The following is a 14,047-nucleotide window of genomic DNA, read 5'->3' as shown; positions in this document are numbered from 1 at the left end:
CATCTTACTGTTAAACGCCCACAATATATTAACATGGATCCACCATAAATCCACAAGATCTATATGCATAGCTGCATGTGTTTTAGATGGAGCTTGTGTTTTCTTTAGCTACTGTTATATATTTGTTTTACCACCATTACCTGTCATGTGATCAGGACCCTGTTGGATTTATTACCCAGCCGGAGTTGTGAAACATCCAGACACATGTGAATGACCATGACCCACGTTGCCCCCCAGTCCGTCACCTCAACGCAGGTGGGTGACTTGAAGTCGGGTCTCTCTGAGCCATTAAAATACATTGCCTCCCTGAGGCACATTCTGTCATGTCCTTGACCGGCAGCGTGATCCCAGTGCAGCCGGAGGTCACCAAGTAAGAGAGAAGGAATTTGCTGGTCAGTGCACGTGTCACGTCTCTACTGTTACATCATTTGGAAGTCTAACCCTGTGCCGTATGAACATTTAATGACAGCTTGTTGAAACTGAAGTTTAGCATCTGAGCCAACATGAAGCCCTAACTATTATTTGTAATAGAAGACTTGAACTGATTATCTTGTATAGCTGTTGTGGTTGTGTAAAAAGGACTTCCTGTTTTCAACATGCTTCTTTTTTGATTCTATGCTTTATAAAGATACACCTCAGGTTTAACAGTGCAGTTTATAAAAATCCCACAGATGTGCGGGGTGTTGTGAAGAAACAACACTTTGGTGACTCAAAATTGGTGTAATTGCTCTTCAATGGTCCAACCCCCTGGGGGGGGGTTAATTCCATTCGGTATGAATGGACAGGAAGAGTCATCCCTCCCCTCCCCCCGTCCTTTTTTTTTCACTTCATAGCTATTCTCAAAACGGAGAGTAGTTTGTTGCTGAGGCACTTATTGAAATTATGGTTTGGAGGATGAAGAGTGCTTTGGTGTAAACATCTCCATGTGTTAAATGAACACGCACGCTGCCTAGATGCTCTGAGAACAGCCTGTTAAAGTTTGAAGTCTCAGGCTATGGAACGCTTGCTTCCTCTTCCTTAGGGAATTCTGCAATACTCCTCTTCATACAACTGAGCTCATTATGGAAGGGATTATTTCCTGCAGACCTCCACCTTAACACTTAAGCATTAATGACCCGAATACCTGAACTTTTCTTTATATTTGTGTCCCATGCTTAACACTTGGTGCTGCTCTTAGCAGCAGTTTGATAATAGTGCCCAAAAAGTACATTTTTCTGATTTTTTTTTTTTATAGATCCCATTCATAATTAAATAATCAGAACTTATTTGTAATTTATACCATAGGATGCACTTTTCTGTATTAAACTACCCTTTTTGTTCTTGTGAAGTTTTTCAACCAGAACATGATGATGTCTGTAATGATGATTTCATAAAAAGAATAAAAGAAAAATGGGAGGAGCCTGATTATTGACTGCTGTCATGCATGCTACTTCCTCATTCTGGATTATTTAAATACAACAGATAGGCAAACATCTTTAAAGATTGCATTTTCACTTTTGTTTAATCTATTTATGTATCAATGCTAATTTTTATTTATTCTGTAACATATTATGAATTTAACAACAGTATAACATTGTAAATGCTATTATTTTAAACGAAAGTATAACATAGATAAGGTTCCCATGTTCAGCTGGACCGCAGATCGGCAGTTGTAGAGAAGTGGTTCACACTTACGACATGACCCACCTCTAACGGTAGGTTTCTCATTTCTCAAGTGTCTTTCTCAGGCATGCAGTTGGGTCTGAATTACATTACATAAATAATGACAGAAACTGCTTCATTTCGCCTGTTTTTCTGGGTGCGTCTGAAAGATATTTAACGATTGCCTCTTGCAAACACTTATGTCCAAATGGAAAGACTGTGTGTGGAAATAGGAACCTCGTTGTCAGGATTTTCCAAAGCCACTGAACCCATGTTTCCCAGCTTTGGAAAAAAACAGACCTGAAATGACTTTTTCTTTAAACTGCAGTGAAATATTTGAACCCAATATGAATTCTTCGAGGCTACAAGAAATGCATTGGTGTGTTTATGTACACACACAAACCCACACAATGGAGTACGAGCGTCAGGAATCAAAGTACATTTAAATGAGCTTTTGTGTTGTTTGCTGTCTCTCTATTCTAGATGTGAACGAGTGTGAGGAAACCAATGGCGGCTGTGAAGCCCTGTGTTGTAACACCATTGGCAGCTTCTACTGCAAGTGTCCTGCTGGTCAGGAGCTGACAGAGGATGGTAAAACCTGCCGGGGTAAGTTTGGAACAGAATACACACTGTGCAATAAGACTAAATCAAACTTTGAACTTTTCCATTTACTTAGATTTTTTTTTTGTGAAAGTTCCAGTAGAACACTGGGTGAGACCACCAGTTGTGAGAGAACCAAAAAAAAAAAAAAAAAACATCAGCACTGCTTCATTTCATAAAATGTATGCAACCACATGTCTAGCGCCTCTACTGGTCAGTTTAGTTCTCAGCTTAGCTTGTCTTTACAAGAGAACGTGCCAAACAGTCTACTGTAGGTAATTACACCCTTGACATCATAAAGTGAAATTGAAAGTGAGATTTTATTGATGTTTTTGTTTTCTTTCTTTCTTTTTTTTTATTAAAAGTTTTTAAAAGGTGTTGATCAGCTTACACACAGTTTTTGCCTATTTCAATACTGGGCTAGAAACAGGCAACTGCTGTCCAAAATTCCAGGATCCTGGGCCAATTCTTTTCCCCTCAGTGCTGAAAGTCCAATGTTATAAGGCCACAGTCATTCTGCAGTGTTATGGGGGTGTCACAAACAATATACAAAATGTATATAGCAAGCTGAGCATTTTTAACTAAACTACACAACTCTAACATCACATGTGCTTCAAGCTAAAGCCATCAGGCCGTGTCTGTTCTTGATATTCCCTCTATTTAACCTGGCACACCACCATGTTAGATATTTTTGAAGCTGATAGCTGGGCCCAGGTCTTCTGAAAGGGTTGAAAGGACATCATTCATCGACTAATAAGCTTCTGCTTATGTTCTGTATCGCTGTTCAGTGAACCTAACTGCACTGATAACAAAACTATTTATCATGCCTTCATGACTGGGTGCAGATGGTGTTCACGCTTTTGCTTTATTTGGTTAGGCCCTAAATATTGGGATGATTTACAAAATAATTGAAATGAAGCAGTCTGTTACAATTCCTTTTTTTTTGTGCATGTTTAAGAGTTTATGAGGTTGCTTTATGATTCAATGTATGCTGTAATTACAAAGCACAGGTAATGATAATGGGTTCACTAAACAGAGGGGCTTTCTTCTGAGATCATCTCCTATGGATATACACATAAAGCTGCGTGATGGCAGATTTCCTTTTATTCTCTGTAAGCAAGGATCATTTGGAGGTCATTCTCAGGGTACATATTACGGTGCATCACTGGCTTTTGATTATTATATTCTGTAATTTCTGTAAAATATGAATTCTGCAGGGCTGTTTATTGAGGTTTCTGGTCCCACTTCAACTCCTGCTGTGCTGAAGGGCTCAAAAATAAAAATAGTGACTCCTCCTCTGGGTCAAATGAGGTTGATATCTACATTTACAGCATTTATCAGACGCCCTTATCCAGAGTGACTTACAATCAGTGATTACAGGGACAGTCTCCCTGGAGCAACTTAGGGTTAAGTGTCTTGCTCAGGGACACAATGGTAGTAAGTGGGATTTGAACCTGGGTCTTCTGGTTCATAGGCGAGTGTGTTATCCACTAGGCTACTACCACCTCAAACATTTCTTTCACTTCCATTGCATGACTGGAGAAACTAGCTTCATTAGTATTAAGCAAATAGAGAGTATGTTTCACAATGCCTGTGTTTGGCTGTATGCCTTGGCGTAAAACTGCAGAGCATATGAACTTTTTTTGGTGGGAAAACCACTAAAACCACAGAATAGGATGGAAAAGTCTTTCTGAAAGCACGATCTGTTATATGACAGCAATTCATCTATTGGAAAGAAAGATAAATCTTGAAAGAGCATCCTTCAATACACTTATTTTTGTCTATATTATGGTTCAATGAACTGTAAAACATAAAAAAATCCCCCAAATGATTACATGATGGTGCAGGCTGTACTGTTTATTTATTGTCGATTTACTTGGACGTGGCCTCCTCTAGACAGTGTCTAGAGGTGCTCTGGGATGATGTGATGAATGGGGTCTGTAGGTTTCAGTAGAACTGGTCTGAGATTGGGGACACAAGAGGAGACCCCATATTCACCTCATAAATAGTGTTTTGTCAGCGCCCCTGTGGACAGTATGTCCTTAACACTGCTTTAACTGGCATTAACACCATATGTGAATGCTACCATTATTATTAGAAAATACAGGGTTTTCTAATAATTCTAATTCTAACATAACCTGTATATCATACTCTTATTTAGTTGGGGGAGTTGATCAGAACCAGGAAGTAGTGCCAGACTGTTATATTTTCCTGATTTAAGTTGAAGGTAGTTTCGAGTCTTCTGACATCTTGCTTTGATTTCAAGTCAGAAGTCATCTGGAAGTCTGTCATCAGATTCTTTTATTTAAAAAGTTCTTATAGATGGGAGAGATGATTGCGTTCTTTTCAGTGCCTCCATTTATTTCTGTCAGATCAGTGCTATTTTGGTTGTCTTTAGAAACCCACACCTCCTAACTTTTGCATTAAACTCATTAAACAAACTGCGGAGTGAAGCCTCCCGACATCCCAGAATTTTGAAGAACAGAAAATATTGAACCCTTTCAGTGCAACAGCAAATGATTGAGTGCAGGATATGCAGTCAAGTTGTTAAAGTGCCTTGTCATTATCACTCATTAGACATACGATGTTTACTCTTGTAGTGTGTGGTTCTCGTTAAACATATATCACCAGTAAAATAAACCCAATCCTATGATTTGAGGGGTTTACTTGATGGAGACCCTCTCAGGATTTATTGCCAGCACGCTCAGAAATACGTCAAAATATTACACAAGTTCATTTGGAATAAATGTCTGTTTACCTTCTGGCCTGCGTTTGTGGACCAACCTTATCTTTAGCATGCATAATTCCAGTCTGCACCTGGTGTTGACCCACACCTCCCACTTGAGCCTGGAATGCCAGTGCCAGCCAGAATTGAACCAAGGTGAGATTTAAGGTACCCGCACAAGGCATTGGGTTCCTAAGAGGACTTGTGATGTTTTCTGCCCCTGTATCAGTGTCTGGCGTTTGTCTGGGCTGGAGGGCTCTCTTCAGCTGAGTGGAGTAGACCGAGGCTGGGTGAGCACCCGCTGGCCTTTCAGAGACCATGCAGTGTGGCCACTTTGAAGTGCTGTTATTACAGGGTTGAGGCCTGAAATGCCTTATTGGTCTGATGCTTATATTGTCTTCAACATCACACAAAATTGGGGATCAAGGAAAGTGGCAACGTTGCATGATTAACACTACCAGTGCAGAAATACAGTCAGCTGTTATTTTTTAAAACAACTCTGACCTGTGACCTCAGACATTGCAGCATGCAAAGATATCAATCCCTTTTCAGTCTCGTGGGGGTGGCAACAAGACACTTTATGAGGGAGGCCAGTTTTACAGTTCAATGACATTGTGCCCCCAAAAGCAGTCTGATATGCATTAAGCAGATATACAGTAAACACTCTGATATAAGGAAGCAGATAGTTTTTTTATGAAGTTTTACATGTATTTTATATTACATAGATGTCGGTTTTGTGCTCTCCAGTAGTAATATTATTGTCTATATTAAATTGAATGGCAATGGGCTTACATGGGCAAAATGAATGAATCAGGAAGCACACATATCACATATATAATATAAAATAAAATAATATAATATATAATATATGTGTGTGTGTGTGTGTGTGTGTGTGTGTGCGCGCCCCTATATATATATATCAGACTGCCATTTGGTTGAATTTAAGTTAATAATGATGAAATGAACAAAATCAACATTAAAAAAGTAACATTCGACAAAGATCAGTGGAGCTCTGGCTGCCTTATGAACAGATATTAGTTGGCCCAGGTAAGACAGCTTCAGAAGTGTGATGAGTTTGCAGGAATGTGAGGAAGACAAACTGCTGTGCGTGAGACGAATCATTTTCAAGCACCCCAGCCATCACATGGCAAAATATATTTGAGTGTTCAAGATTAGAGCTGGTCCACGTTACGTTCACATGTGATGGTATGCAGTTGGCACAAAAATAAAGGGCACTTCGAGCCGAATGATTTAAACCACAGTGTCTCTCTGATGCTTTGATTTGTATCAGCCTGGACCTTAGGTAACATTTCTCCTCATTTTTAACAAATATAGTGTCTACTTCCGCCTATTAATTAAAACAAATAGTGCTGGATCTTTTTGAATGAGGCTAGCTGTGGACTTCGTGCAACTTCGTGAAGTGAATGGAGAGCAGTGATGAGGCAGGAGAGAGGGAGAGAGGGACAGAGGAGGTCTCAGCGAGAGAGAGAGAGAGAGAAACTCTTAAAGAGGGAGCACAACTTTGTTTAAAGGCAGACACCACATCTGAGTGATGCTGCTTCTCTTAAGTCAAGCTAAAGGACTGGTGTTCATTTATTTCTTTTTATTTTTTTAATTGTAATTGACAATGTGTTGCCTTTATAGTCCATCTGCCCGTGAAATGTTTCGAGCCTGCATATTCACATCAGGACTTCATTTTTAACAAAATAAGTTTCTGAACCATGCCACCACCAAAGAGACTAGTGCTTTTCCTGCTGTTCTTTGGATTCCATTGTGGCCTGTTGAGTGGAGCATTTTATTCCCATTACTGGTACCACAGGAGGAACTGCTATGACTGCTTTCCAGTGTATCATGGGTACAACATGGGATACCGAAGCCCAGGTAAGTTTGGCATCATACAGCAGGTTTCTGTGTGCCTTGAAACATTTATACCATTTATACTAAGTCATAACAGTGGAAGTGTAAGAAGTGTATGCTCAGTGTATCCTGACAATGTTGATGTATTCTGCAACATCTCTTGGGCTAAGGGGACAGAATAATCATGTTCTCATATTTTGCTGAATTTTTTTTATCTGTTTTTTCAAAACCCACAGCTGGATTGAGTCTCAAAAAACCTGTACCCTTCCACAGCGAATACGTTTGGTGCCAGTACATTCTTCCAAAAAGTGGTTCCAAATGGGTTCTAATGAGGACATTTAGCTAATTTGGGAGCGCTCAAAGGAACAAGCTACTACTTTGTACTGAGCCTCACAGCACAAAGAGCCATAAAAACGATATAAACAGTGGAAATAAAAAATGTGCACACTCCTGTTTAAATGGAAGGTTTTTGTGAGCTAAACAATGAAACAATGAAATGTAAATAATAGCAACAATTTCCTTATATACCTTATATATCATATACAATTCGACTGACAAAAATTACAATAAGTTTGTAGCATATATGTGCACACCCTTAAACTAATACTTTTTTGAAGCACCTTTTCCTTTTATTACAAAATTAATTCTTTTCTTAGGAATACACCTGCCATCTGATTAACCCCAAATAAAGTTCAGTTATCCACTGTGGATCATTTTCAGGAGCTGAATATGAAGAATAGGAACATTTGGAACATTATGTTGGCATATGTTTCTTTACAGTGGCTGCCGTGTTAAAGCCATTCGGTAGAAACGTGAAGTGAAAGAGCTGTTTGCTGCCAGTGTTCCTGGATGGAAATAAGGTGAAGGAAGCAAGCTGTGCCTGTGGCTTATGCTCAAGGTGTACTTGGCTGCATGAAGGATAAGCTGAGGAGCAGTGCAGATGTGGACATGAGGATGAACTGGAGGAGACTGAATGGATCCTTTGAGCTTAAAAGTGCTCTACTGATGGAGAAAGATATCAGATCTGCATGTGTGTGTGTGTGTGTGCACATGCAAAAGGACCTATTGGTCTCTCTCTGAATGGAAATGGATGCTTGTATTGTATTTGGCACAGCCTGCCCTGCGTGTGAGTGGAGTGTTCCAGTGTTCTCGCGGGCAGTGTGGTTGTACCCACTCTCATTCCTCTCCTTGGAGAGAGAGCACTGCTTACGTTGGCAGGAGACAGGCAGGTTCTGTTTGAAGAGAAAGCAGCGTGAACATGCTACCCTGACCAAAAATGTGTAAGAAAATAAGAGTCTTGAGACAAATGGCTTGTTTTTAGGAGTGCATGGCTTGCCATAGGGCTTTGGCTGACCCTTTAGAAGCCATTATACCTCCTCAGCATACTCAGCAAAAGCATGAAATTGAGGCTTTGGGGTTCCAGGTCTAGCATTGCTCCTGTGTGGATCGACTGATTCATACTTAGATGTGCATAAAAAGCTCCAGATGGCAGTATGAGAGCCAGGGTTTTTTCACCATAGCTGACTGGGAGAAGATGCTGCATTAATTTCTTTCTTTCTTCCAATTGTGTGAATAGGTTGTGAATAGAGCTGGTGAACACAGCATAAAACATAAGAATGGTTGTATCGTAATATAGATAATTTTACCAATTGGCATAGGTAACTGATAAATGGACATCACAATATTTCACAACATTTGTGAAACAGGGAAGTGCAACAGATGTGTTTGGCCATTTCTGACTATGATGAAATTGTTTTATTATTACTTATGCAGCATGCGACTGGCATGATAAATGATCTGTTGCACCAACAACCCTTATGACCGATAATTATGCAAATATTAAGTGTTTAGACTGTGCCATGCTCACAATATTTTTATAATTATGATAATTAAGCAATACATCAGTCAGTATTGAACCTTTATTTCGTTAAACCAACCGCCCCCTTACATTTTTCTTTTCCGGTTAACAGGCCATGGTGATTCAATGTAGTAATATTCATTTGAAACAAATTCATCACTTTCCACCTACGTTCACTTGCCGGCTCGTTTTTTTCTTTTTAATCTTTGTCATCTGCTACGATACGTTATTATAGCCAGTCGACTGACTCTCAGTCCAACGCTAACCCACAAAAGCCAGCACGCAGCCTGCGGTCAGCGGAGTGCTGAGACGGCAGATTCCCAAGCGCTGGAGAGGGCGCTGTGTAAATGGAGATGAGTTATAAGGACGATCATGCTGCTTCTGCTCTTCAGAAAGCTGTTAATCAACGACAGCGAACTGGACTGAAGGGAGCGGGGAGGCAGGGGGCAGGATCTGAACCTCCTTCTTATTGCCCCATGGGAGCTGTTCAAGTGTTTTTGTGGGAATTTCTACTTGAGATTTGCGTGCGACACGTTCCCAAGGGAGCACTAGAGTAAATCATTAAAACAATTAGCAAAATGTGAGGTGGTGGGACTGTCTGCTTTTAAAAAAAAGTGCTTTAATAAGAAAACAGGCCTTCATTTGCCCCATTGTGTGTCAAACAGAGAGGCTGCGGCTTTATTATGTTTGTAACTTCAGCGCTTGGGTGACAAGGACGTGTAAATCTTGGGTGCAGTCGCACTCACGCTCTTTTGGCTTCCCCTTGACAGTTTAGAAGTGGAGGAATTTTATAACATTATTGACTTTGACCTTCACATGGTATTTCTGACCTTGCGCCTCATTCCATGCCGCTTCACACGACAGCAAAGGTCGTCAGAAGTTTAATAATGGGAATGTAATGAAGGCAGGCCTAAAAACGTTTCTTCTCGCGTCCCCCCTTGCAGATATTGACGAGTGCCAGGTCCATAATGGTGGCTGCCAGCACAGATGTGTCAACACCAGAGGTTCCTATCGCTGCGAGTGCAACCCTGGCTTTCGTCTGCATGTGGATGGACGCACCTGCCTTGGTAAGAGTCCATTTTCAGTCAGGACTGACTGAAATATTTTGCAAATTGGCATGGTTTTCCTTTTGTAAAATGTTACAATTAAGGTGTAAAAAACTCCTTGCTGTCTTTTAGTGATTGCATTAGTTTGTTATCTTATTGTCAAAAAAGCGTTTAGTGTGTGTACTTCAGTGTCTGGTGTTAAGTTTTGGGGCGATTTCTTACAGATTTTTGGTCCTTTGTCCTGCATATTTGCAAGTAGCCGAGTCCATCTTTGAATGGGGTATAAATCCACCATCTCAAATTCTTGTTAAACCAAATGTGATATTTCATTTTCCAGTTTACATTGGTGGTTGATAGGATTCGTTTCCTCTGCTGCCTTTAATAGCGACCATAACTTAATGATGGATTTCCTGTCTATGTTGTAAAGAGGTCAACATGAAGTACTTGCCTCTGTGTGTGTGTGTGTGTGTGTAGCCATCCATTCCTGCAGTCTGGGTAATGGTGGATGCGAGCATTACTGCATCCAGCAGGCCGGCTCCCATTTCCAGTGTCGCTGCCGGCCACAGTACCAGCTGGCTGAGGATGGGAAGCACTGCAGGCGTGAGTACAGACTGAGACGCTCACCCTCGCTCCAGCAGCACCGTGCTACAGATAAACCTGTCCACGGCACAGACCCGGTCAGAGGGCAGCTGTGGGAGCTGACATGGGGTTCACAGTGTGCTCAAAATGATCTCATCTGAAAACGGGCCTGGGAAAGTAATTTGCTGCTCAAGTTGCGTTTCACAGTATCACTTGTTCTGGTTTCTAGGGCAGAACGTTTCTGTTGTCAGGGTTGGGTAAAATACATAGAAAAACTAGTGATGGCTAAATACTAAGTACATGTAAGCTGTATTTACTTTTAGAAATACATATATTTGATATGTGTAAAAGTATATTTATGAGTATTTATTTCATTAGCCATTTCTAAGAAATGCACTGTCACACCTATTATTTTAGAATTGTTGTAGTGTAAATAATCCAAACAAACCTGCAGTCAGTAGCATTATAGTAAAGTAAAAATAAATAAAAAAAATTCACCCATAAGCATAAACTAGACAACTAAAGAGCAAACTAATATTTTTTAAACTATAAAATAAAGTGAAGTGACTGTCATTGTGATACACAGCAGCAGAGCACACGGTGCAAACAGTGAAATGTGTCCTCTGCATTTAACCCATCACCATTAGTGAGCAGTGTGAGGGGACGGCACTTTGCTCAGTGGCACCTCAGTGGCACCTTGGATTGGGATTCGAACCGGCAACCTTCTGATTACGGGGCCGCTTCCTTAACCGCTAGGCCACCACTGCCCCTGCAGTGAAGAAAAACACATTAAACAAAACCAACAGCTATGGTCTTTTTTCAGTGGTTTAAGTAAGAACTTTTAACCACAGAACCAATGCTTTAATACCAAAAAATTCCTTTTAAAAAATGTCCATGTTGCATGTATTCTGGTACATCCCAAACCTGTCAGCAGAATTTTTGTCCAAAACCCAAAAAGGGTCTGGGAAGTTGAAAATTTGACCGGGTCTCTGCTTTTGACGCCACTATAGCACGCATTATTCTTAAAGCTGTCTCAAAAAATAAAAATAAAATTCTGTCCAGCGGTCCATGCAGCGCACTGATGATGCTGAGACGAGTGTGATTGTAGAATAATCACTGTCATTTGGACCTTTCCAGGCTGTCATTTTTTTTGCAAAATGCCTCAGGATAATTTCACAGCTGTTTGACCAGCAGACACCAAGCTAAACACACCAAAAATGTGGCGGGTTCAGTCTGGAGGAGGGGAATTGGAGGGTTTTTGGACGTCATTTATTCCAGCAAAGCAGGTGGACTTTAAACAAAAGTTTCATGATATTCTTCCTGTAATATCTTGACAGAAATGTGTGTTCTCCAAGGTTAGAGTTCATTTTTAGAGAAACTTCATGTCAGATGTGTTTCAGACGTGGCGAAATACCAGTTGATTGTCCTGCCATGATGATTTTGTTCTGTTCTCCGTCGCCGTGCAGCGCAGAACCCGTGTGCAGACAGGAATGGAGGATGCATGCATGAGTGTAGCCATGACGGCGGGCGTGCCCGTTGCGGCTGCAACCCTGGATACAGGCTGGCAGAGGACGGCAAGACCTGTGAAGGTAGCCGAGGTTCTCCATGATCGGCTTTATGACGTGAAATCGAAACCGAAAAGATATTAAATATGTTTATTTCTAGAAGTAATCTTTTTATATATTCCTTTCATTTCGGGACATGGAAAGAGTTTAGTTGCAAACATGTATTTTTAAACGTTTTAAGCCACAAATGGCGAGCAAGGTCTCTCCTCACACACCACATCCTGCGTTCATGCCTACCGAGCGGGCTGTATAAACCCATCACCGTTGGGGAGCAGTGGGCAGCCATGACAGGCGCCCGGGGACCAGTGTGTGGGGACGGTGTTTTGCTCGGTGACATTACGGGGCCACTTCCTTAACCGCCAGGCCACCGCTGTCCTGCTGATTAAGATGGCAGTAACAGTGATGGATGGTCAGTTACTCACGTATCCTGTTACCAATGAGAATGGCCTTCGAGTAGCTGAAGCTAAAAGTCTGAATTTGCTCCGGCCTGGCCGTGTCGTGATCACAGCCTTCGTTTTTGGTGACAAGGCGTCGCTGTCGCCCCAACTCTGCATTCTGTGTTTTCGTGCCTCAGACATCGACGAGTGCCAGACAGGCCGGGCAGACTGTGCCCACGGCTGCCGCAACACCAGAGGCTCCTACATCTGCGTCTGCAACGCGGCCTACGAGCTGGGCACAGACGGCAAGCAGTGCTACCGTGAGTCCGGGGCGCCCGCCCGCCCTCAGCCTCGAGCGCCGGTGTAGCCTGCCGCTGGCTTCCTCTCCTTGTGCCCGCCAGGTATCGAGATGGAGATCGTCAACAGCTGCGAGACCAGCAACGGGGGGTGCTCCCACCACTGCCAGCACGCCACCAGCGGGCCGGTCTGCTCCTGCAACCAGGGTCACCGTCTAGACGAGGACCTCAAGACTTGCGTCGGTAAGACGGCCGCAGCGCGCCGGCCGAGCCGACGCCCGCCGAGCCTCCGTCAAACCTGAGCTGTGTGTCGATTGCAGACGTGGATGAATGTGAGGACGGAAGCTCGTGCTGTGAGCAGGACTGTACCAACTACCCCGGGGGTTACGAGTGTTACTGCTCGGCAGGCTACCGGCTCAACTCTGACGGCTGCAGCTGCGACGGTAACGCTGGCATTATATTCAGCAATTTATTAATAAAAAAATTTGATTTTAGAGAACGTGTAACGTGGCTGTAAGTCTTACTCTATATCCAGTCTTGCTGCTTGTGTGTGTCGTCTAGATGTAGACGAGTGTTTGGCAGAAAACGGCGGGTGTGGTCACGTGTGTCAGAACAGTGCTGGATCCTTCCAGTGCTTCTGTCGCCGTGGACACCACCTGGCAGAAAACCGCCGCTCCTGCCTCAGTGAGTTCCCACAATGCACTACTTGCATGCACAGTATATATATATATATGTGTGTGAGTTGTGCCGCGATCTGGTAAGACAGCTCTGAGCAGGGCTCCAGCAGTGTGTACATGTCTGTCATTGTGTGTATTCAGCACTTGGCAATGCAGGGGAGACTCTGAACAGGGATTTAGCTGTAATAAGTACAAGTGTGTGGTGGGCCTATTTAGCACTAGCTAATACAGAAGAGACTCTGCGGTGGGGGGGGGGGGGGGGGGGGGGGGTTCAGCTGCAGTCTGTGTGTGTGTGTGTGTGTGTGTGTGTGTGTTTAGCACTAGCTAATACAGAAGAGACTCTGCGGTGGGGGGGGGTTCAGCTGCAGTCTGTGTGTGTGTGTGTGTGTGTGTGTGTGTGTGTGTGTGTTTAGCACTAGGTAATACAGCGGAGACTCTGAGGGGGGTTCAGCTGTAGTAAATTTATGTGTTTTAATATGAATATGTGTGTGTGTGTGTGTGTGTGTGTGTGTGTGTATTTAGCTCTAGGTAACACAGTGGAGGCTCTGAGCGGGGGTCCAGCAGTGGAATGGCCTCGGCCACAGCTCACCCTTCTGCAGGATGCCAACCAGCCCCTGGAACAGTACGATGACTATGAGGAGGACGGCAGCGAGATCCGTGCCGAGAGCACACTCACCGAAAAATTCGGTTAGACGCGGTCTCTCCACGCCGCCACTGCCTGCAGTTACTCCACCCGCTTCCTACTGCAGCCCTAAACAGGGACTAAGCACATTAATCGTGTTTCACCATCCTGCCTCACTTCGGCACGGCCTCCGGAACATTCGCT

At 42.8% G+C, this 14,047-nt stretch overlaps 1 protein-coding gene across 4 annotated transcripts in view; it reads left to right on the top strand.

Moving 5' to 3' along the window:
• The window catches only part of megf6b (multiple EGF-like-domains 6b), a 53,443-nt gene that overhangs the window by 26,489 nt on the left and 12,907 nt on the right, over window positions 1-14,047 (top strand). For 3 of the 4 annotated variants that reach the window (XM_028999524.1, XM_028999525.1, XM_028999523.1), the window contains 9 exons: window positions 2,125-2,247; window positions 9,626-9,748; window positions 10,202-10,327; window positions 11,773-11,895; window positions 12,446-12,568; window positions 12,650-12,787; window positions 12,865-12,987; window positions 13,106-13,228; window positions 13,744-13,908. In XM_028999524.1, the coding sequence (XP_028855357.1) occupies window positions 2,125-2,247; window positions 9,626-9,748; window positions 10,202-10,327; window positions 11,773-11,895; window positions 12,446-12,568; window positions 12,650-12,787; window positions 12,865-12,987; window positions 13,106-13,228; window positions 13,744-13,908 (1,167 nt within the window). Of the gene's footprint in view, window positions 1-2,124; window positions 2,248-6,443; window positions 6,848-9,625; window positions 9,749-10,201; window positions 10,328-11,772; window positions 11,896-12,445; window positions 12,569-12,649; window positions 12,788-12,864; window positions 12,988-13,105; window positions 13,229-13,743; window positions 13,909-14,047 lie in introns of those variants that run through there. The other variant, XM_028999526.1, reaches the window with a different exon arrangement.

The sequence above is a fragment of the Denticeps clupeoides genome, chromosome 12, assembly GCF_900700375.1.
Source record: "Denticeps clupeoides chromosome 12, fDenClu1.1, whole genome shotgun sequence".
Taxonomy (NCBI): Eukaryota; Metazoa; Chordata; class Actinopteri; order Clupeiformes; family Denticipitidae; genus Denticeps; species Denticeps clupeoides.
The sequence above is the reverse complement of the archived record's forward strand: the minus strand, read 5'-3'. Positions and strand labels throughout refer to the sequence as shown.